Source organism: Lissotriton vulgaris, chromosome 5 (assembly GCF_964263255.1).
Source record: "Lissotriton vulgaris chromosome 5, aLisVul1.2, whole genome shotgun sequence".
Classification (NCBI taxonomy): Eukaryota; Metazoa; Chordata; class Amphibia; order Caudata; family Salamandridae; genus Lissotriton; species Lissotriton vulgaris.
In genome coordinates this window covers 430,457,463-430,481,464 of record NC_141693.1, presented here as the reverse complement: position 1 = coordinate 430,481,464, position 24,002 = coordinate 430,457,463, and the positions used below count along the sequence as shown (strand labels likewise).

The 24,002-nt window shown below is 48.8% G+C and overlaps 1 protein-coding gene across 2 annotated transcripts in view; it reads right to left on the bottom strand.

Moving 5' to 3' along the window:
- CHUK (component of inhibitor of nuclear factor kappa B kinase complex) overlaps window positions 1–24,002 on the bottom strand; it is a 659,325-nt gene that overhangs the window by 397,252 nt on the left and 238,071 nt on the right. For both annotated transcript variants that reach the window (XM_086921838.1, XM_086921837.1), the window contains exon 4: window positions 11,603–11,672. In XM_086921838.1, coding sequence (XP_086777964.1) covers window positions 11,603–11,672 — 70 coding nt within the window. The remainder of the gene's footprint in view (window positions 1–11,602; window positions 11,673–24,002) is intronic.

The following is a 24,002-nucleotide window of genomic DNA, read 5'->3' as shown; positions in this document are numbered from 1 at the left end:
ATTGTTTTGTGAGAGCCCCCCACCCCAGCACTCATGGTGCCCCCAGCCCTCACCACCTTTCACTAGTCCTGAGGAAGACCCCAACAGTAAGGTCCAAGTCACCTACAAACTAAAGGGGTCGAAACGTTGACTTTTGGACATTTGCCAATACCCAATCAACAGTAATGAATAGACTGTGATTCTCTGTGCTATTTGGCAAAAATGTATATTTGTATTTGTACTCGGACCATTAGGTATATGAACAACGTATACCAGAATTGCTTGTGATATTTTGTCACCACCACACATTTTCTATACCTTCACCTACCATCTTGCACTTCCTCCCCCCCACCCTACCTTTGGGCACTACTCGTGTGATTTGTGTTACCTTATTAGGTTTCCATACGATTTGTTCCATTTATATGTGCATCTCTCCAATGTGATTAAATAACACTGGATGAATATATTTATTATTTTTTCCCCTCATTTAATATTCTGAATGTTTTTCTCCGATGTCATTTTTTTTCCCCTCTATGTGAAAACCTTTATTACACTGGGACCACTCTAAATTATACTGTCTAGCACCCAGGTCCCAGTGACGGGGTTACCCTTTTTTTTAAATTACTAAGTTACACCAGTCTGCCATTTGACATACCTACCTGGGGGTTGAGCTCAGGTTAATTTAGTGGTTCTTCTAGACAGAGATTGTAATTAGTATTTCAGGTGATTACTCACGTCCCTCAACATTTATTACCAATCTCTTACAAGCGCACATATTGTGTGTGTGTGTGGGTACATGTATATGTGTGTGTATGTATGTGTGTATATACACACACACACACACGTACACATGGTTGCAAGGGAAGTTAACAAGACAGAGGCAATTTTGGAATATGTTTTTGTTGGATGTAATATTGAATCGAAATTTGCCTAGCTAGTGTAACGGTAAGTTTCAATTCTATTAAGGACACGGAGGCGAGGATTATGCTTTTCTTTCTCCGCCATTTATTAAAATACAAAAAACACAGCAGCCCAAGAAAAGCTCTTATTGGAACAAAATCATCTTTTTCCAAGAAAATCTTGTGAAAAACCATCAAGTATCATAAATTTAGTGCAAACGTCTCAGACTTAAACTACAAGTCACAGTACTCCAACTTGTAAGGACTCGAGGGTAGTCCTTTCACAGTGTCCATTATCCCTAGATAGGAAGTCCCCTCTCTCTGTCCTTCCTCTTTCTTCGCGAATTACGCTTCATCTTCACTGGTCCTGCTTGGCACCATCATTTCCTAGTGAGAAAACACATCCGCGTCAGCGTTGTACAACAAGATGCATGTGAACAAATACAAGCAGAGGCAACGTCAGGCATGAATTCAACAGTACCGAAAACTGGAAACCTACGTACTTACTGAAATACGGGTGGGACGTCACCTGTGGACGATCTGGGTGGGATAATCCTCGCCTCCGTGTCCTTAATAGAATTGAAACTTACCGTTACACTAGCTAGGCAAATTTCGATTCTATGGCAGGTCCGGAGGCTCGGATTATGCTACTTTAAAGCTTACTCACCACCAAACGGGCAACATCCACCACTGGTTTGAAGTAAAACTTCTTAAAAGTGGATTGATGCCCATGGTAGATATGTGTTTATTAAAGGTATGGTTGGAGATGAGCCGATGGTCTTTGGCAGTGTGTACGCTCCGCCCCCGCTGCAGGAGGCACTTATTGAAAAGTTGTTTGAGGTGTGGGCTTATGTCCCGGATGTTCTGGCGATTGTGGGAGGAGACTGGAATGACGTTATGGATGGACGAATGGATCGCTATAGGCCCGGTAGGGAACCCCAGGTGGCAGCGCAGACGAAACTTAATGGCCTTGCGCAGGGCATGGGTTGGATTGACTCCTGGCGATATCAGCACCCTTTGAGTGGCGAATATTCATATGTCTCGGCAGTACACAGGTCCTTCTCCAGATTGGATTACGTGTTCATTCCCCTCCCCTGGCTGACGAGGGTTGTCTCCACAGCTGTGCATCCTCATGGTCTCTCGGACCACTCCCCCGTGTCCTTAGACCTGCGGTTAGACAAGAGGCGACAGCCCTTCCGGTGGCGCCAGTCGGCGTGGCACCTGCAGCAGGATGGCTATCGCACACACCTACGAGAAGCCATTTCTAACTATTGGGCAGAGAACGACGGACCGGAGGTGGACGCCGCCACCCAGTGGGAGGCACTGAAGCCGGTGCTCCGGGGGGGTGGACATTGCTTGGTGTACCGAGGCCCGCAGGGCCCGTCGCAGAGGGGTGTAGGAGGCGGCGGGACGAGTTAGAGACCTGAAGAGAGACTGCACGGTGGGCGACACAGATGAGGCCGTGGGGCGGCTCCTGCTAGCGCAGCAGGAGTACTCATCCCTGGCAATCGGTGAGGCGCGCCAGCTCTGGTTGGCCACACAGAGCAGGATATACCAATGGGGGGGATAAGTCCAGCACCATGCTCTATAGACTCTGCCAACACACCTTCCGGGCTCAGACCCTGCCTGGTATTCGGGACGAACGGGGGGATCAGATGTCGGCTCCTGAAGACATAGCGGCCAGTTTCGCTCGGTACTACGCGGACCTATATGCCCCCCGGGAGATCCTCCCGGCTGAGGACGTTGATAACTTCTTGGCGGAGCTCCCGACCCATGCGCTCTCGGATGAGAGCCGCGATCAACTGGAACTTCCCCTTTCTCTGGCGGAGCTGGCACGGCACTTGGGGAACTGAATACTGGTAAGGCCCCGGGACCCAATGGATTCCCATGTGAATTCATGAAAACCTTTCATCTCAAACTGGAGGGGCGATATAGGCAGGCACTGGAGGCCACCAGGGATTGCGGTCGCCTCCCGGCGGACTGGCGGCACGCTGAAATTGTAGTTTTTTGCAAGCCCGGGAGACCCCCTGAACATCACTCCTCATACAGGCCAATTTCCCTTTTAAACTTTGAGGCGAAGATACTGGCTAAGGCCCTGGCCAATCGCGTCCTCCCTTACATCACCGACTTGATCCATCCGGATCAGGCGGGGTTTATGCCCCATAGGGCGACAAGACACAATATCCGCGGGGCTCAGGTTGTGGTGGAAACGGCCCGTGCCGCCGGGATCCCGACGGCACTTCTTCTGGCTGACATAGATAGGGCCTTCGACTCTCTCAGTTGGGTATACCTTCGGGCGCTGCTGCCCCGCCTTAATCTTGGGCCAGTCTTCCTTTCTTATCTGAACTTGCTCTACACAGATCTGACCGCGTCGGTGAGAGTAGCGGGGGCGGTGTCAAAACCCTTTCCCATTGCGCGGGGCACCAGGCAGGGTTGCCCTCTCTCGCCCTACCTATTCGCATTGGCCATGGAACCCTTGGCAACGTGGGTACGGATGGACGCGCAGCTGTGGGGTCTGGAATGGGAGATGGGCCCGTCCGATCGCATTGCATTGTATGCCGATGACGTCCTCTTCTTCCTCACGGCCCTCAATAGATCCGGGCCCAGAGTCCTGGAGATAATGCGAATCTTCGGGGAAGTCTCGGGCTTGCATCTCAACGTGCAGAAGTCTAAGCTGTGGGTGCTGGGGGATGGCGAGGGATTGGGTGCATGGGCGTCGACGTTACAGACGGCGGCAGGTGGGCTCAAGTACCTGGGCGTCTTTATTACAGACGTTCCGAATGTGGCATGGGAGCGCAATGTGGTGCCCGTTTGGGATAGAGTGCGAACGGACATGAGAACTTGGTCCAGAATGCCACTGAACATCTATGGCCGATCGGCGATTTTTAAAATGGTGGCCCTCCCGCGCCTCCTCTACCAGCTGCAAAACCACCCATGCCCTATAGCACCGCAGTGGTTTCGTCAGGTGAACGCTGCGCTGAGCCAATTCCTCTGGGCTGGGGGGGTGGCGAGAGTGGCTCTTCGCACCTGCTTCTTGTCCACGTACTGCGGGTGTCTGGCCACCTCAGATATTTTATCATATTACCAGGCGGCGCACTTACTGGTGCTTAATGACTGTTGGTATGGGGATCTGGGCGACCCGACTTACGCCCTTGAAAGGTACCTGATGGACCCGGACACGGTACACACTATTCTGTACTCGGCGACTATCAGGAAGAGGCTTCCCGTAGTCACCCAAGTGGTCTTCCGAGTGTGGCGGGCAGCTCTGCGCCGCATGGGGTGGTGGAACAAGTTGACGCAGGAGACCCCGCTGTGGCGGAATGGACGACTGCCGGCGCTGGCCTCCTTACGGGGATTTAGGGGCTGGGATGCAATCGTCATCTCAACACTAGGTCACATCATGAAGGGTACTACCCTTAAATCCTTCCAGACCTTGACTGCAGAATACGCCATGCCCAAAACCCAATTCTTTAAATACCTACAACTGCGTCACGCACTGTCCCCCTCCTTGGTGGACTTAGAATCCCTGCCAGAGTTCAGCCCCCTGGAGGCTAAGGTGTTTATGGGGGAATTGGAGGCCAAAAAGATTTTGACTATATATCAGACCCTGGTCACACACTGCTCCTCCTCCCTGGATAGACTACGCTCTGCGTGGGAGGGGGATGTGGGCGCCCTTGAAGAGGAGGATTGGAGGGAGGCACTGGAGGCCCCGCGGGGGGCGGCCATTGCGATGCGGCTACGCTTTATCCAATTTAAGTATTTACATAGGGCCTATTTTACCAGAGAACGATTGTGGAAAGCAGGCCTGATTGCTTCCCCTGAGTGCCTGAGGTGCGGACGAGCGACTGGGACATTTGTCCACACTGTGTGGTCATGTGTAAACCTAGAGAGATACTGGAGGGGTGTCTGGGACTGTTTGGCTGAGGTCTTGGGATGGGACCTTCCCCGCACACCGCAGCTCGGCCTGTTGCATGTCATGGAACAAGTGGGGGGCAACATCTACAAACGCCATCTACTGGTTTTGGGCCTCACTGTAGCTAAACGAGATATTGCCAGGGCCTGGAAGGACCCAGGGCCCCCTTGCTGAAAGTTTGGAAACGGGGGTTGGACTTTTGTATGGGACTGGAGCGTCCTGTCTTTGAGGCCAGGGGATGCCCTAGGAAACATTTTAAGATATGGAAAAGATGGGCGGACTATAAAGGACTGTGGCTGGAGCCACCAATGCCCCAAGATACTGGAGAAGATCTTTGACTATTGGACCCTGGGCGGCCGGGAGCGCGCATCTTATTGTACTTTCATGCTATTTGCCTTGAGATTTGCAGACACTGTATGGGGTAAGGGGTGGGATTAGGGGAGGGGAGTAGGGAGTAGGGAGTTGGGGGTTGGGGGGGCGGGTGCATAATTTACTTTTGCTTGTACTGACTGTATATCCTCTTTCATGTCTGAGCTCACTGGTCCTGCGATGTGATGCGGGACAGTGTCCCCCTTGGTGTTTTGTCGGTACTACAATAAAATTTGTTCTGAAAAATACAAAAAACAAAACTTCTTAAAAGTGGACTCTGAAGACCAATCCGCCGCCCGCATCAAGTCTTCCAATCGTGCACCTACTGCAAAAGCCTTAGAGGCCATGGCCCCTCTGGCAGAATGAGCTCCAAAACGTTTAGTATCTATGCCCACTTCCTGCATGACCCAGCGCACCCACCTGACAATGGTGGGGGAAGAGACTGCATGGTGTGGCTTTCGCAAGGCAATCAACAACTGACTCTCGCCCGGAGGGCGGAGATCCCAAGAGATGTCCTCATACGCTTTCAAGCAGTGCACTACACACAATTTCGGAACATCCACAAAAGCAGGATACGTAATCGTCCTGGAGCCAGATTTCTTGCGGCGGCCAACCGTAAAGGTGACGCCATCAGGTGAAAACACCCGTGCGGACACATCCAGTGCTCGAACATCGGACACTCTGCGACACGACACCAAGCATAACAGCATTGCCAATTTGGCCGAAAGCTCCTTTAAAGACAAGTTCAACACTACATTCACGTCCCAGAGGACGGAGTAACGAGGTTCCGGCGGCAAGGACAACCGGATTCCTCGTAAAAGCCTGCATACAAAAGGATGTTCACCCACAGGGGAACCGTCCACCGGCAGATGCGCAGCAGAAATCGCTGAACGCATGGCATTAATTGTGCGATATGCCAAACCCACCGTAGCCAATTCAGCTAGAAAATTTAGGATGGGAACCACTCCTGCGACCAAGGGATCCAGACCTAGTCGAAGACACCAACGCACCCACTTAGTCCAAGCGGATTTGTAGTGCTTCGACGTACTGGGAGCCCAGGCTTTTGACAAAAGTCCTTCAGCTGGTCGCGAAAGCCCTGGGAGCGACCAGCGTCCCCTGAAAGTCTCCACACCATGAGGTGGAGAGAACCCTGCACAAGGAGGTGATGAGGGTCCTGATCCGGACTGAGAAGCAGGTGAGGAAACTGGGGGAGTAGGATTGGAGAATCCCAAGAAAGTTCCAGTAGAACTGGAAACCACACTTGAGACCTCCAGAACGGTGTCACTAGGACCAGCTCTCCCCCTTGGCGGAGAAGCTGAGCCGCCGCTCGCGTTACCATGGAGAAGGGAGGAAACGCATAAGGAGACTCCCGGCTCCAGTCCTGAAGAAACGCGTCCGTGGCTTCCGCCGCCGGATCCGGCCTCCAACTGAAGAACCTCGGAAGTTGATGGTCCAACCGAGAGGCAAAGAGGTTGATCGAAAAGGGACCCCTAAGGCCGTTCAGCCATTGAAAAACCTGAACATCCAGCTTCCACTGACCAAAGATATCTGGAGTGCCAGTCCGCCACCTGATTGGACAGGCCCGGTAAGTACTCTGCCTGTACTGACACATGATTGATGATTGTCCAGGCAATAGGTCGAAAACTCCTTCGCTAGATTTGCTAGCGCAAGAGACCGAGAACCTCCCAGATGGTTTACATAACGCACGGCTGAGACATTGTCCATCTTCAGCAGGACGCACGACTGCACCGAATCCTTGGTCCAGCAATGAACGGCAAAGGACCCCGCCAAGAGTTCCAGACAGTTGATGTGCAACCTCTGCTCCTCCGGCGACCAGGCGCCGCCTGTGGAAAACTCTCCGCAGCGTGCGCCCCAACCGGCTCTGCTGGCATCGGATTCGATAACCAAATCCGGGACCGACCTAAAAATCGCCCGACCATTCCAGGCCTCCATGTGTGAAAGCCACCACATCATCTCCTCCTTCACCTCTTCCGAGAGAGAAACTACTTGATCGTAAGACAAACCTCTGCGCAAGTGAAAGGATTTGAGGCATTGGAGGGCCCTGTAATGAAGCGGCCCTGGGAAAATCGCCTGAATGCATGACGACAGAAGGCCCACCACTCTGGCGATCTGTCTCAAAGACGTGTGGGACCTCCCTACCTTCTGTCGCAACACATGCCGGATCTTGGACAATTTGCGAGCTGGAAGACTGAGGTTGGCCTCGACAGAGTCGATGATGAAACCCAAGAACTCTATTTGTTGAGAGGGAACGAGAACCGACTTGGCTTCGTTGATAATGAACCCCAGCCTCTGCAAAAGTGACACTGTCAGCTGCACCTGCATTCGCAATCTCTGAGGGCATTGGTCTAAAAGCAAAATGTCGTCCAAGTAGACGATGAGTCGAATGCCTTGACCGCGCAAAAACTCTATCACCGGGTGCAACACTTTCGTGAAGCACCACGGAGCGGAAGACAGTCCAAAAGGAAGGGCCACGAACTCGAACACCTGACCCTTCCAGACAAACTGCAGGAAACGACGGTGCAGGGGATGAATGGGAACCACCAGATAGGCGTCCTTTAAATCCAACCGCACCAACCAGTCCCGTGATAGAAGAATATCGCGCAAAAGATGGATCCCCCTCCATCTTGAAGTGGCGATACACCAGCCACCCGTTAAACTCTCTGAGATTGATGACTGGGCGACGGCCTCCGCCGGGCTTGTCCACAAGAAATACGTTGCTGATGAACCCTGAGGGATGACGTGTTGAACGACGAACGGCCCCTTTGCGAAGCAAGTCCGCGACCTCTTCGTCTATCAACAACGCATCGGACTCTGAGAACACCATCGGAGGAGGGACACTCACCTGAAAAGGCTGATGGTAAAATTCTATATGGAAACCGCGGACGGTTTGTAACACCCACGCGTCCGCAGTGAGATGTGCCCACTCCCCCCAGAAGGACACTAATCAGCTGCCAATGCGAACCTGGTCTGCAGGAATTACACTCACCGGTAGCGGAGTTGTTTCCGGCACCTTTCCTGAAGCCGCGACCTCCAAAGCGCTGTCCTCTGGTGGGATTGAAGTTTGTATAGTTGGCAGATGTATTATACTGCCCTCGTCCGGAGCCTTGCCCTCTGTTGCTGGCATTCTGCCCGCCACGGCCGGTCGCACGGCCTCTGCTGCGACCAGCCCCGGAGGAAAAAAGCTGTTGGAAAACGCGTTTAATGCTGGATTGTGCCTTGTCCAGCGAGGTAAAGGTGGAGATGAACTTGCCCAACTCCTTAATGAAGGGCTCGCCAAAGAGACCCCCTTTGGCCACAGCGCCCGCCTCCGAAGAGGCTAGGTCCCCTAGCTTTGGGGGTTAGCTTAATTAAAAAGGACTGTCGGCGTTCTGTCGATAGGGCGCAGTTGGCGTTACCCAAGAAAATAACCACCCTCTGCGCCCAATTAGACAGCACCTCAGGGGAAATGGTTGCGCCCGTGACCTTTGCCTCCTCCGCCATATCCAGTATTTTAGTGATCGGACCCACCGCGTCCAACAACTTATCTTGACAGGACCGCCAAGAACGGTCTATGCCCTTGCGCGGGTCCTTCTTGAACTTTGCCAAAAATGTTGCCATGTTGGCATCAAGGTCTGGAGTTCAGGCCACTTTGCCTTCTAAAGACGGTCTAGGGCATTCCCCCCGTAAACATCCTCTGGCCTCCTTTTCCAGCGGTTTGCGCAGCCTGCTCGCAACGAACTTGGCTACCTTGTCGCCCGGGGCCCACGCAGCTGACCGCGGATGAATTATTTCATCCGGGTCCAGCATGCCCGAGCTATCCCGAGGCAATTCAGCAACCGAGCCCAAAGGTCGCCAGGAACGCTCCGACTCACCATCCTCATCCGAATCCGGGGAATCCCTGTCAGGAGAAGAAGGGGCAACCTCAGAAGGTGCCACCGGGACAGGGGCAGAGGGCTGCTCCGCGGGGGGCGCGGTCGCCTTCGCGAAGAATGCATCCCGAAGACGCTCAAAGGCGCCCTTATCCACCCCTTGGGCACACTCCGAAGGCCCTTCCCTGCAAGGTTTCTTCGGGGCTGGGGAGCCCTCCCCTGAAGGGCCTGGAAGGTCAGCGCTAGCCAACTTGGCGCACTCCTCTACAATGCGCGCTGAAAGGCGGTCCTCCATAGGGCCAACCACCTCAGTCACACACCTTTAAATAGAACTATCAACCGCTTGGTAGAACTCATCATCATTCAGGTATGAATGGGACTCTTCATAGTACTCATCCTCCATGACTAAAATCACCCTGAGAGACAATCCCCCCGTTAACGTGACCTAGAGACACCCAAAGGGCTCCCAAACACTGCCCCAGCGAAGTGGTGGTCAACAGGTATTCAGACAGACCGAAGGACTGCACAGATTTTGGGCGTCAGGGACTGACTGCAATTAGGGCGCACTCAGACCCCTCAAAGCGCGCTGACCCACCTAAAGGGACCAGGTCTGCCCCCCCACAGCGCGCCACCACACCAGGGGCTAAGGAGTGCTGAACCGGCACCACCGGCATAAACGCGGTAAAACCGCAATACAGACCCTCAGCAGGGCGTAGAAGTGAAACACAATAACTAAAATCAGGGCTACAGACCCAGACAGAACCGGGCGTAATTGAGGGGGCACGAGGGCAAGGCTCCGCGTTCGTTGGTCTCCTCAGCGCGGCTCCTCTGAGGAGAAAACCGCGCTGAAGACCAACGAGACGCCGCAGTGCCCTCTAGCGGCCGATACACGCCGCGCAACAACAACGGGAATAAAGGTCGCGAAAGAAGCGGAAAACCGCTCCCGCGACACCCTTGGGGCTCTGTAAAGAAAAAGCTGCCGCAGCGCTTCAACAGACCCCGAAAGATTAACGAGAAAACCCCAAACCCGAGGCTAACCCAACAAAAAACCCAAGAGCAAACGAGAAACACTTAACTGGCTGCGTGAGCAGCGAAGAAAGAGGAAGGACAGAGAGAGGGGACTTCCTATCTAGGGATAATGGACACTGTGAAAGGACTACCCTCGAGTCCTTACAAGTTGGAGTACTGGGACTTGTAGTTTAAGTCTGAGACGTTTGCACTAAATTTATGATACTTGGTGGTTTTTCACAAGTTTTTCTTGGAAAAAGATGATTTTGTTCCAATAAGAGCTTTTCTTGGGCTGCTATGTTTTTTGTATTTTAATAAATGGCGGAGAAAGAAAAGCATAATCCGAGCCTCCGGTCCTGCCACAGAATCTGATGCTACTCGTTTTCATAAGTCATTTGTGTTTCTGTTGACCTTTTAGAGATTGCTCTAGATGCCAAATCACCTGTCTAAATTCCTTCAGCAAGCATCATATTTTTGCACCCTACCTTCCCTGGGTTCCTCTATCTACGCCCCGAGTGAACAGGCTATTTTGAGGTTTTTTTTTACCTGTGGACTAATCAGTAGAACCAGGAAATTATTCTACCGTTGCAGAAGTATCCCAGAGTAATAGCATGTAGTCTGTAATTAATAATCCAGCAAAAACGGTGAATATTGTGTGCAGTGCAAAAATGACTCTCTTCGTAACTGAAGTGACTCAATTAATAGCCAAATAATTTAGAGATATACCTAAAAAAGGCAAAGGGAAGTTCACATTTTTCACCTGAACACATTCATGTGCAACAAGAGTCAGAATCAAAGGGCAATGAGCACCTTCAAGCCAAGATGGTAAATCACACACCTTTTACAACTGTTAAGAGCTACAGGGAATTCTTCCTTAGGCCAGTTGAATCACAGCTGTAGCGTTTAAAGACTAATTAGGCTCATTTAAAACATTTTTCGTCATTATAATTTATGAGACAGGGAGATTTTACAACAGTTAAGGTTGTAAATTCTGATGCATGCTTTTGGTACTTTGGCAAAACCAAAGGGGATGATGGACGGAGTGTTCAACATTGCAAGCACTCACCCCCAGTCAACTGATCTGGGGTTAATCCATACTCATTCTTTAGCTCACTCCGCCACCCCAGTAAAGACATGACCATATGCAAATCAGTCTGACCCTGTGCCTCATGGGCATACCCTGGGCATATTTGTCTGAAATGGGGTGGCGGAGTGAGCTAAAGAATGATGATGGATTAAACCCAGATCAGTTGACTGGGGGAAAGTGCTTGCAATGTTCAACACTCCGTCCATCATCCCCTTGGGTTTTGCTTTGGCACCTTGGCCTCACGCCTTCTGCAAACCGGAAGAGTAGCAAACTGTTTTTAGCACAGAGCTTGGTGTATTAAAATCAACTGAAATATAAAACGGAGCACAAATTAGTGTGTTTGGGGTTAAACTGGAATAGGGCATGGTATTCGGTCATGTGAAAGGTACTGCAGGATTGAAACAATTCTGCCCTGCCTGGCCTGTCAGATGCAACATTTGAAAAAATAGGGGAGTAGGATGAGCTTCGAAGCACTTACCTACATCACTGAGCAAATAAAGCACTTGACTTTCCTTCAGTCCACAGCAGTTTTCGGGTTTGTTTAACAACTGCAAGGAAAAGAAAGGAAAACTGGAATGTAGAACATGTTAGGAGAATAAAAAGCGTTTTCTTTTAAAATCTTTACCATTTCAACATACAGCCTATACTTGGCACTCACAAGAAGTGGAAAAAACAAATCACTAACTTGGTACATTGTTTTTTCAAATCAGTTTAAAAGCATTGTATAGGCAAAATATTGTATGAAATTCCTTGAAAATGACCGGAAGGAGGATATCTCTGTTAATCTCACCCACAGCAGCTGTAATGTCTGATTGCAGTACATCTCTTGATAGGCATTAATGACCCAAGAGGCTCGTGAGGAGTTAAAGGGCAGGGTATCGAGAGGATGAGCAAAAGGAACAAGGTACTTACCTTTGGTCTTTCTGGTGAATAATCCATTAAAGCTCAGATTACGCACCTTAGATTACTTCCCAGGCTTCAGACTGGATCTGGGAAGCTTTCACCAGCAATTCTCCCACACACTGATAAGTGGCCCAGTGTGGCTCCTCAATGACTTTATACCTCCTCGAAGTGAAGGAGCAGAGCTACAAACAAGCGCCATAGTTTCTTCTTAGGCTCCCTAACCGGGAAGTGCTAAGGAATAAACAGGAGTTCACCTTTCTGGTTGAAGCATCCGGAGTAGGATATTTAGTCAAGAAATCGGGGTCATCATATCACAGTGAAAAATGGAGGATTTAGACACTGCACTTACTCCTCAGACATCAAAAATTACGAGTGCTGTGAATCGATTGACTGAACAGGTAAGTCCTATTTCTATCTACATATTTCCAGGTTATTGGACCCATTTGGGTCAAAAAATGATTTTGAATGTGATGGTCTAACCCACATGCTTAATCATTGGCTACCTCATCCCACCCTGGTAAGATGATACTACCGGGGCGGACTCAACCCCAATTAATGGAGGCGTTCTCAAGATATATTCTTTCACTGGATAATACAGGAATCCAGTTTGTAATAAAAATACCTTCTGGTGTAACTTAGGTATATCCTTTTTTATATGGTACAAACAAATCACTGAATGTTTAGAAGTACCATGGCCCCATCATCCTTTGAAAATGCAAATATGTTTCTGCCCGCTTTAAGAGTCAGATAATTGACCAGGGACTCTAATCAGTATATATATATAAATATGTATATACTGGAAAGACCGGTATTTCCCACCTCTCCTTATTTGAATTTCAAGACCTAGGGTACAAAAGCACATGAGTTTAGACAATCCGATACATTATTATGCTGGGATGGTTCGTGAAAAAAGCGTTCAATGACACAACACACGGGATAGGGTGTTACATTAACATATGTCGCCCTAAGTGGGAAGGGTATGTCCAGATGTGGGTCCTGTGCTCACTACACCACTGGATTCAAGCTAGCCTGGCTGATGAAGGGTGATGCCCTGAAACAGATCCCAGGATGCTTGTTTCGGGTCCAGGGAGGACCTGGCTTGGCAGTTCGGGCTGGACTGTTGCCACAAGGAACAGCGTCAAGACTGATTTGAATATGGCTGGGTCCAAACTGGGGTGGTGTGGTGAGCAAAAGAATGATGGATTAAACCAGATCTTTGTGACTGGGGTGAATGTTTGCTTTCTCCAGCATTCAGTCCATCAATTGTTTCTTTTGCATATGTGGCCCTAAGTGGGAAGGGTATGCCCAGACGTGGGTCCCGTGCTTACTACACCACTGGATTCAAGCTAGCCTGGCGGATGAAGGGTGATGCCCTGAAACCGGTCCCAGGGAGGACCTGGCTTGGCAGTTCGGGCTGGACTGTTCCCACTAGGAACAGGGTCAAGACTGATATATATATATATATATATATTTTTTTTTTTAACACTTTATTTCCAGCTGTTCAGGATAAAATAAAGCAGTTACATATCAACCAATGCAGTCTTCAGCCAGTTTTTCAGTTTTCTCCCCAATAAAGTCTTTCCTTGATTGCAGAATTACATATATGTCCCGCACAGTAGAGTTACTAACAGAATGTCATCGGTTATCTTTGACATATTACATACACATATATCATATTTCCCGCATTAATGAGGAACAACAGTATGTCCTCAATATCGTCCTGAATTACAATAGGAAGGAAACAAAAAGGAAAATCTCAGCAACTCTCCCCCCCCCCCCCCTACCCCCCCTTAACCGTCCTGTTCCCTAACCCTCCCTCCTCCTGGTGGCAGTGGAATCCTTCATGAGCTATTTCCAGCTGACCCTGTCTAGTATTTACACTGTCAAGTAATGAGTCCAAGTAAACCGTGCGCTCCCTCGGGTACCAACAGCTCTCGTTAAGGAACCCCCGTGCTGTGTGTAGTCTCTATACTCCATCCCCTTGTGACGGGTTAAGGTCTAACTCCTCCAACGCTGCCAGCATGACCTCCCAGTCTTGAGATATAGGATATTTCCTCTGACCTCGTTCCTCCTCCCTTCTAAAAGCCGTCCCCTCTGCTCGGCCCCACCTTACCACCTCCATCTGCCACAGGGATGCCCTCGGTGGTCTGGGGGATTTCCAGCTAATCGTCAATGCTCTGACTGCCAGTAGGAGTGCCAAGTCAAGGAATTTCAGCCATTTACGGGACCCCACCAGGCAGTACAGAGCCTCCCCGGGCACTGGCAAATGAGTAATCTATCGTAGTGTTTGGCATACCTCTGTCCAATACCTCCGTATATGTGTGCAGGACCAGACCATGTGGAGGAATCCAGCTTCAGCCTCCTCACAACGTGGGCAACAGTGGGGGGCATTCGGAAACATTTTGTGTAGCCTCTTGGGGGTCAGATAGGCCCTGTGCAACACCATCACCTGTATAAATCTAAATTTAACGTTCCGTGAAACCCGCCTGGGGTGCTCAAGGATAGTCTGCCACTCTTTGTCCGTTAGTATCGTGTCTGTGTCCTGAACTAGGGTATCTCTAAGTGTCGTGAGCGGGACTGCTGCATGTGTTCTGACCCCCATATATAGCCAGCGTACCAGATGTCCCCCTGCTCCCATGTAGTGTAATAAATAAACCAATTCATTCTGCGCAGGTTGGAGTTGTTGTGGTGCCCAAGTAGTTCGGATGTAATGTGTTACTGTGGCGTGTAACAAATGAAGTCGAGGGGGAGCGCCTGTGATCTGTAAAAAGGTTTCATGATCCAATAGGTTACCACCCCCAAAAAAGGCACTCACCTCTTCTATCCCGGCTGTCGACCAAGAGTGCAGCACCCATTCTGAGAGCCTACCCTGTGGTGTGGGGATACCCAGTAAGGGGATGTTCGCTGCATATGGTATAGCCGATGAGGTGTATGACAGGGCTCTCCTCCAGCACAGCAGGGCCGTGCACAAAAGCGGATGGCAATCTGGGGAGTGCGACTCCTCGGTAAAAGAAGGGCATGTAGATCTCCCCGTCTAAGTCTCTCCGGCGTGAAGTCAATCTCGTGGAGGTTTCTGCCTGCCGTCCAGTAGGAGAGCCACTGGAGTTGACTGGCATAATAATAACCCCGGAAATCTGGGGCTCCAAGGCCCCCCAATCAGGTCCACAATGGAGCTTACGCAGACTAATTCGCCTTCTACCGACACCCCAAATAAGACTAATCAAGAGAGCGTTGAGTGTATTAAACACCTGTTGAGGGATAATTACAGGCAGATTTATGAAAAAATACAGCATGCGGGGGAGCAGGACCATCTTGGAGACTGTAATTCTACCCATGACGGACAGAGGCAAGGAAGTCCAGAAGCCCACACTATTACGAAGTCGCGTAATAGCTCGTTTAATATTACCGTCAAGTTGATCTTCTGGCGACCTGTATACCTGGATCCCCAGGTACTAAAATGTGGTCTGGGCCACCGGGATCAGATGCGCTCCAAAGGGAACGGAAGCAGGACGTAGTGCTTCCTTAAAATAGAAGCTGTTTGATTTTTCAGGGTTAATAGCTAAACCTGAGATCTCTTCAAAGCGGCTAAAAATAACATAGAGGGCTGTGTGAACCGCCTCTAGGTCGTTGAAGTACAGTAAGATATCATCTGCATAGATAGATATCAAGTTATGTGTTCCCCGGATCGAGATGCCCATCCGATCGCCCTGGGCACGTATGGGGTCAAGACTGATTTGAATATGGCTGGGTCCAAACTGGGGTGGTGTAGTGAGCAAAAGAATGATGGATTAAACCCAGATCTTTGTGACTGGGGGTGAAAGCTTGATTTGTCCAGCATTCCGTCCATCAATTGTTTCTTTTCAGGGTGTTACATTAAAACACACATATTCATCCGCCATTGGGACAGTCAACCTGCATGCTGGTGTTTCTTTGCTTACCCTATTTTAGAGTTACTCTTTACTTCGCGGTCTGGCAGGGGTGGGCCGCTTCTGTAGTCACACACTTATATATGGAATATTATGGATTACCCTCTATTAATGGAAGCATTGCTTAACTGTGTGCCATTTCTATATTAAAGAACATTGTTTGTTACTAGATCTCTAGTTACAAATTGAGCCATAGTCCTTAATCCATATGCTAAATTTTATGGTAGCACAGGTACAAGTTATCATTAATGCTGGTATACACCAAGGTGATCTAATAAGGCGACCTGGACAATCTCAGATCAGTTTAGAAGTCAAAAATGTACTTCGTCAAGGAGAATGGGTCCATGTTAATATTCATTATCTCCTCTTCTGCCAGGCTACCTCCCTCTGGCTCGAGACAAGGTACTAGTGGCAATTTTATGCTGGTGTGCACCATCTTTGGGGAGGGTTCCATCGGTCACATGGTTACCAATGTGTAGTTCCCCAATTTGTTGAAGGTCCTGCGGAAGAATGATTGGTCTAAGTGTCCGTAATTTTAGTCATGGTACTCATGGGAAAGGTTGTTCCCAGGTCGGAGGGCTCAGCTGGAGCGTGATTGGTACTAGACCACGTGAGTCGCAGTGGCAGCAGGTGATTTTCAAAGCAGTGGGGAGGAAATGTTATACCAGAATAAAATGAGTAAGCAAGTGAAGCGAGCGACCCCAAAGTGAAAAAGGACGGTGCTAGGGGTCTCAGTCGCAAGGAAACGGTGGCAAAAAAAATTCTTCAAATACTGATTTTACACGGGAAACATCCTTTAGTATGAAGGCGGAATCATGCTGTGTCTTTACAGCACCACCAATAGAACGAACGCATCGTTACCACGTATTCATTTAGCGCGCAAGTCATTACAATGACTTGGTTTGGGGGGGCGCATTGGTGGAGTGGTATTGGATTTAAAGTCCAACCCCTTCCATACTGTTGCGCAGACTGGAGTTAGAATAGTAAATGATATTAATACAAAGTTCAGCCCCCCCCCAGGCAAGTTGATGTAACGACTTGCGTGCAAAAGGAACGCATTGTAATAATGTATTGGTTTGAATGCCGGCGTTGAAAAGGCATGCGTGCAAAAATCATGCGTGATTCTGTCATACAATCACTTTACACCACATATTTACTGCAAAGTGTTGATAGAAGGGGATCCACATATAGCATTTTAAAGCACAAGTGTGAAGAAAACTTTGTGTCAAGAATGAATTAATTTGGCACATTCAACGTTTATTATTAAGGAAGGCTGCAACTGCTGCTCTCACTGCCTGTGTGCGGCTGGTTGCGCTCAGTGGACTGTAATTGATTAGCTGAGAACCTGCCTGCTGCCTCAAAGATGGTCTAAATCAAGGTTGGAGGGGGGGTGAAGGGGACCTCTCTGTGGCGGGCGCGATTCTGATGCAGATGGGTATCTCTGTTTAATGAGTGGCATGCAATGACCAAATGTGTGACACTTCAAGTGACACTTTCTTGCAACAAAATCAAGATTTGAAGTCCATGAAACATATAAATATCAGAAATGACACCCATTTGAGCAATGAGAAGCTCTTAAGAAGAGCTAAACTGCTGCAAATCACCTGATCTTTGCTGCTGGCATACCAACCATCTGTGATACTTAATGGTGACTCAAAACTGCCACTAAACAAAACTACAATCTCTCTCCAGCAAGAACATTAATCAGCAGTTCATTTTGACTTGTGTGTTGCGTGAAAATTGCCGGACACCCACGTAACTTTGCAACAGCTGCTATTAAAACCATAATGTATTTCTAAGCACAGCACCCCAACCCCACCCAATTCGGTGCCAGGAGTGGCTAAACCATAAGTTACAAAATGATCTCTGTGAAAAAAGCAATAACCCACGGAGCTATTCACATTAAATATGATTCTGTGATATGCTGGTACACACTGTTTGCAGCAGGCATATTTCTAAGCGGAGCACCCCTGACCCCCACTCAGTGCTAGGTGTGGCTGTACTACAAGTAACAAAAGGATCTCCGTGACAAAAGTAGTGACCAACTGAGCCAGGGCATAAGTCGGCGGTACACGCGGGTGGACAGTGTCCACCCACTTTTTTCACAGAGTGACGCGGTCCACCCTGCCAAGAAGTTGGGCTACATTGAAAAAGATGCTGAATTCGTCCCGGTGTAATTTCCAAACACTGGCATACTTTCAGCAGCGCCTGCACGTTATCTGCGTTCGATCCGCAACAACATGCAGGGAGGGAGGGGATGGGGCTCTCTTATTTCTGAATCCTGCTGGGCCCATAACAAATCTGAGGGGTCATAAGGTCTCCTTTTGTTCCAGTCTCCTATCTGGCAGCAATCAGGAGCCTCACACCTACAAGCAAATGCAGCAGAGGGGAACAAAGGCCCACGCGTTGTTTACCACTTCATACATACTTAACCACATGGCTGCTGGGCGTTTTCCCCCCCCCTGTGCTGGAAAATGCCATTTTAGTGGCACCATGACGAGCTCAGCTCGTCATCAGCACACGACACCTGTGGGTGATGACGAGCTGAGCTCGTCATCAGCATCGAAAGGGTTAAGAGAGGTAGCTTTTCACGTTGTTCTGTCTCTGTTTAGGAGATATGCATGCACTATAGAACATCAGATGTGTTGATCTTTCCCAGTATTTGCACAAATTAAATAGTATTTATAAAGCGCTTACTACCCCTGAGGAGGCGTTGTAATAATTTAAATATCAAAAATTTTTCTTTTAAAGCACTATGGCTAGAGGTAGCTTTACGCTGACAAAAGGCAACATTGTTTTATGTGTAGTGTACAAAAGTGTGAATCTTCTGCCTAAATCAGGAGGGTTTGCAATTATACTCGAAATGTGCTCATATGTACTCATGATACACCTGTTAAACATCGATGTGAGGGCTTAAGATCTGATGTCACTTCTTGTGATACAACTTCCTGTGATGTCACGCGCCTCACACACCGCAATGTCACACACTGTGATGCCAATTGTATACTGATTAACTAGCTTAGCCCCCCCACTTCTTTTTTAGGTCGAGGAGCTAAAGGCTACGCTTGCGCAGTCTCCGGTCGGAGATTTAATGATTTGGAGTATGGGGGCTTGAACCCGCCTCTCTCCTCCTCTCTCTCCTCCATTGGCTGGCTTCCTAAACGGAGGCCAGCCATTGGAGGAGACAGGCATCACTCCAATAAAGCCCCTTCTCTTTTGGATTCGAGGTGTGTTTTTTGGCGTTCTTTCCACCTGTGACATCATCAGTCACTCAGAACGGCCAAAACACGCCCCTGAATCCGAAATTTTCGGATGCTTGCGGCCGCCATTTTTTTTTTCTTGTTGGCACTGTGCTCTGGCGCATTTCCGTGTTGGTTTGGTTAACTTCAGTTATGTGGCACGCAACCCCAAAAAAACGCATCTACAATGGCTTGCAGCGGCAGCTGGGAGAGGACCCCAAGCAGCGACCCCTGCCAGGCACACACGGCGCTTATGTGTAGTTGAAAATGGAATGACCGGGCGCCGTGCCAGAAACCTGCGGTCTTAACATCGCGCTGTACCCAAGCCCCTCAAATCCAGTCAGGGAAGATCAAAGGGGTGCTGCCCAGACTTGGAAAAACATTTCCAGTCATGTGGATATACTGTCTGTCAGGAGGTAATTTGCGCCGCGGACGCACGCAGCTCGGATTGCCGGGGTGAGACTTGAAAGCTCCGTGCGGCCAGGGCGGAACATGTTTCTGTTCTACCGGAACGGGAACGAGAGGCATATTTTGTCTACAACAAAACCTCTAACCAGGCCTCCAGCAAGCTTGTCCAATCAATCGAGCTCGGTGCCTGACCCGCAGCCACCACTTTCACTTTCAGAACTGTGACCCCTGTTCAAAGAAACGGAGGTAGACTTTAAAAAAAATGAAATCACAAACGCTCAGTCCCCGTGAAAGACAAAATAACTGTGGAGGTGTAAATCGTGGCTGCTGCCAGTGACAGGAAGGGTTGGGTGAGCCATTAGCATAAATCTGACAAGCGCTAATTTGATGGGCGGCGGTATCTGTCTGCTGCAGGGCCAGTCTAGACAGCCTTTTGAGAGACGCAGAAACACCACGGTTTGTTCCCAGTCCCGCCATCTGGATATGGCAACAAGAGCCGAGCCGGTGCCTTTCACACGTGGATCAAAGCACATGCTAATGCCATCATGAAGTAATGCTCATAAAATCCATCGCAGAACACCAAGCCATTTCCCCAAACCCTCGGTGGAGACGGCTCGCAAGCTAGGGGCAGATAAATACGAATATTTAATGAGCGGGGACTGTCCAGGGATATTGCGGTCCTGTTTGTTTAAGAAAAGACCAGTTTTGCATACCTGCTCCGGTTTGTTTTAGAAAAGGCACATCTTGCATTGCAGCGCTGCCCCCCCCCATTTACAAATGTTTGTGTCGAATTGCATTATAGCGTTGCCTCGTCATTAAAACCACTTTGTGTAGCAGTATCGAATTAACCTCATAGCTGCTAGTAAACATCCCTCCCCAGTGCTGCGCTGTCCATTGGAACTAGTGCTGAATGGACGTCCAATGGTCGTGCGCAGCACTGGGGAGGTAGTGCTGCCGTCGGCCAACGCATCGAGGCAGCACTTAAGGGGTTAACAAAAGACCAGACATATTTTCGATCTCTTGAGTTAGTTTGTGCAGCATTATCACAATTCATTTTTATCCACTTGCTCTGTTCAGATGAAAAGGTAACAGAATAAAAATTCTCAAACAAAGTAATGTGTGCCCGAACATAACATACGCCACAGTAATAGTGGGCGGAAAAATACATTTTGATTTTCACAATTATTAAAATACAGCATAAACCATTAATAACACATTGCAATTGTCACTGTCTAAAAATGAACAGCAAACTCTGCTTCTTTTAAATTGTATTCCACCCTATACATATATGCACATTTCATATTTGTGTGTTCTCTGTAAAATTACAGCAATAAAAGCCTTCATGTAGAGTTTTTTAATCATCTTAACCAGTACACATTTTTATTATCTACTTGTAGATTAAAAGGAAAAGGCAGAGCAATCCATGGGATTCCTGAAAACATCACTGATTAGTGTCCCAAGTACCAAGCAAATATTAAAGGCCTATATTTTGTACAACGTTCACGGTTACATATCAACCAGATAGTATTACAGTTTAAAGAACAGTGCAATAACAGATCAAGGCCGCGAGGCCCCACTCCGGCCAGCCTTATTTAGTTCGAGCCTAACGGACCGCGCAAACTGTGTAGTTGCAAAAGATATATTGTGGGCTTAACAAGAATATACAGGGGCTTGTAGCCCCATGAGAGTGCATGTGTTTTCCAACTATCTCCCCTCATTTTCGCTTGCCCCTGTGCTTCTCTCGCCACTCACAGTAGTGTTGCGCTCTCTCCAGTGTGTGCTTACTCTCCTCCCCCATGTGGTCCATGTTGCACTAGCCTATGCATTCGCTCAAAGAATAGTTTAGTCGAATGCTGCATACTCATTTTTGTGATTCTGTCGTATTGTGCATGTCTGCATCTTTGGCCTGCTTGTGTTTTTGCTGGTCAGTCGCTCGCTGTGTGTCAGCATCTCTCGTGTGTCAGTCTGCCTTTCTGGTGCAGCTCCTGTGTGTGTGTGTCAGTCTGATCTCTCGTGTGTCTGTCGGTCTCCAGTGTTGTCAGTTTGTGTCTCCAGTTAAAGGGTTGTTTGCGGGCACAGGGCGAGGGTCGCCTTCCCGGGATACATGAAACCACTCCCACTTTTAAAGCGCCGAGAGAAGGTTGAGTGTGCGGTGGCGCTATATAAAGAATTGTCACAGTGATGAGCATCGCCCCTCAGACCTGCAGTTGGCACTCTGTCTTCCCGACAGGTGCAGTGCACTCTTCACCCTCCCCCTTCTCTTAACCCTCACCGAAACTCCCCCTCTCTCAAGGCGCCCTGGCTCTTCTATTTACCTTTGTGATACGTTTTAGGTCTGGCGGTAGCCATACCACATGAACTTACCAAACGTAAGTAATTTAAAGGGACTTGTGACCTGCAATCTTCATCCATTGGTCTGTTTTTGTGTCATTTACATTTTTGTTCCGCCCACTACAGCACGGGGCAATGGGTCAGCCCACTCCAGGCATTGGATAACTTCGCTTTGAGTTACGGGGTTCTTTTCATCTTGCCAGGGGCAATATGGCAGTGTGTGTTTTTTGAGACAAACTGCTTTGCGTTAAGCCATTTTTTAAAAATAATTTTCTTTAATAAGGGCAAATGCCCCCACCTCACCCAAAAATAAAGTTTTACAAGAACAGTAATGGAACATAACAAATAGTTAAAAGCACGAGGCTGGTAGCCAATGTTAGACCGGCCGGCTTTGCCAATGCTTGTCTAAGTCTGGCTTGATGGTGCAGCTCACTGGAGACCTTTTGTTACCAATTATTTGGAATGCAAATGGGGATGGAGTTGGCTCCGTCCAGAGGAGTTCTTTCCACTATTTTCATGCTATGTGGCTGTTTGATATATCATTCCGCCTCCTATGCAGCGCTTGCATTGCAATGCACGAGGGAATATTTTACATCTGAATAATACAATGAATCTTGGCATTAAATCATTTACCTTTATAGATGCACTGATTACAGAAATAACAATTTTTGTTCCTTTTATCACAGTAGCAGACTTAAAAAAGTATTTGAGTCGGTATTGAATTTGCAAGCCAGACCTATTCGCTTTGGAAATTTCATTTCTGTTCCTCTTCAAGTGCTGGGTGTGGGTGGCTGTGTGAGGGTGGCTCTGTGTAGGTGGCTCTATGTGAATGACTGTGTGGGTGGCTCTGTGTGGGTGGCTCTATGTGTGTGTGGGTGGCTTTGCCTGTGTGTCTGTGTGGGTGTAAATGCAATAGGTCATGCATTTGCGAGCGATTAAGCTATTGGCATTGTAAATGACAATGCCATTTATTTAACAATTAAGCTATTGGCAATGTAAATGACAATGCGATTTATTTATGATTAAAAAAAAAAAATCATGAGCAATGCCAATAGCTCTACCTTTAATAATGCCGAGACCATTGCATTGTAAATGCTTGTTTAGGACTTGTGCCCTGAACTGAGATATCACTTCAAATACATTTCTGTGACATAACTCAATCTTGGCAGCAGGCACATGACCCACCCCACCCTCTGCTTCTTTATGGGGAGTTTATTCAAAAGTGTCACTAGACAAAACTCCGATCTCTCAGGGCTTTGACTGGCCTGTTACGTCTGGCTGCCGCTGTTGCTGAAACTGCAGTATGTGGCATAGCACTGCTGCTCGGAATGTGCAGGAGTCCGTTGCCGTTCAGGTGAGGGCAGGCCAGCATAGTGGTAGAGGATGCTCCTCTCTGCAGTAGTACCAGTCAGGCTCACAATGTGGCCAGCTGAGTTCAGAGCTGTGGAGCCCGTGTGCCGTTTGAAGTCACTCAGGCTCAGCGCCTATTCTCAACGTGAGTGGACACAAGCCTCTGGAGTTTTGAGGAGGAGAGGGGGACAAAACTTGCTCTCAAGTTATTTAATTCTGGCGGACGGGGCCCCGCCCAGGCTGAAGCAGCAGTTCCTGGGGGCCCAGGCTGGAAGGAATTTGAAATGAAAACATTGTGTCTGCTGCCACACTAACTGGAAGGTTTAGTCAGAGTCTCTAGCGGCCAGCTAGAACTGCTGCTGCAGCCCGAGCGCCGAACTTGTATAAACAGTACACTGAAACCATGAAAAAGTCACACATAAGCAATCTGAACCCTTGGCAGCAGTGTCTTTTTTTGCATCATTTGAGATGGTAAACACAGCAGTGATCGCTGGGTGAAATCTGACGCGCATCCTTTGCCAGCACATTTCCCAGTAACAAACTCCTCTGTGCCCTGTCCTTGATCAGAGTCCCTGCTTGCTCGCCACACACCCTGCCAAATCAATCAGTCCCTGCCAGCCATGAACTGCAGCGACCACTGTGACAAAGCACAATCGGCTGGCAGCATGCCACCCTCTCAGCAGGAGAGATACATATGGTCTGGGTCTGTTTGACATAGGCA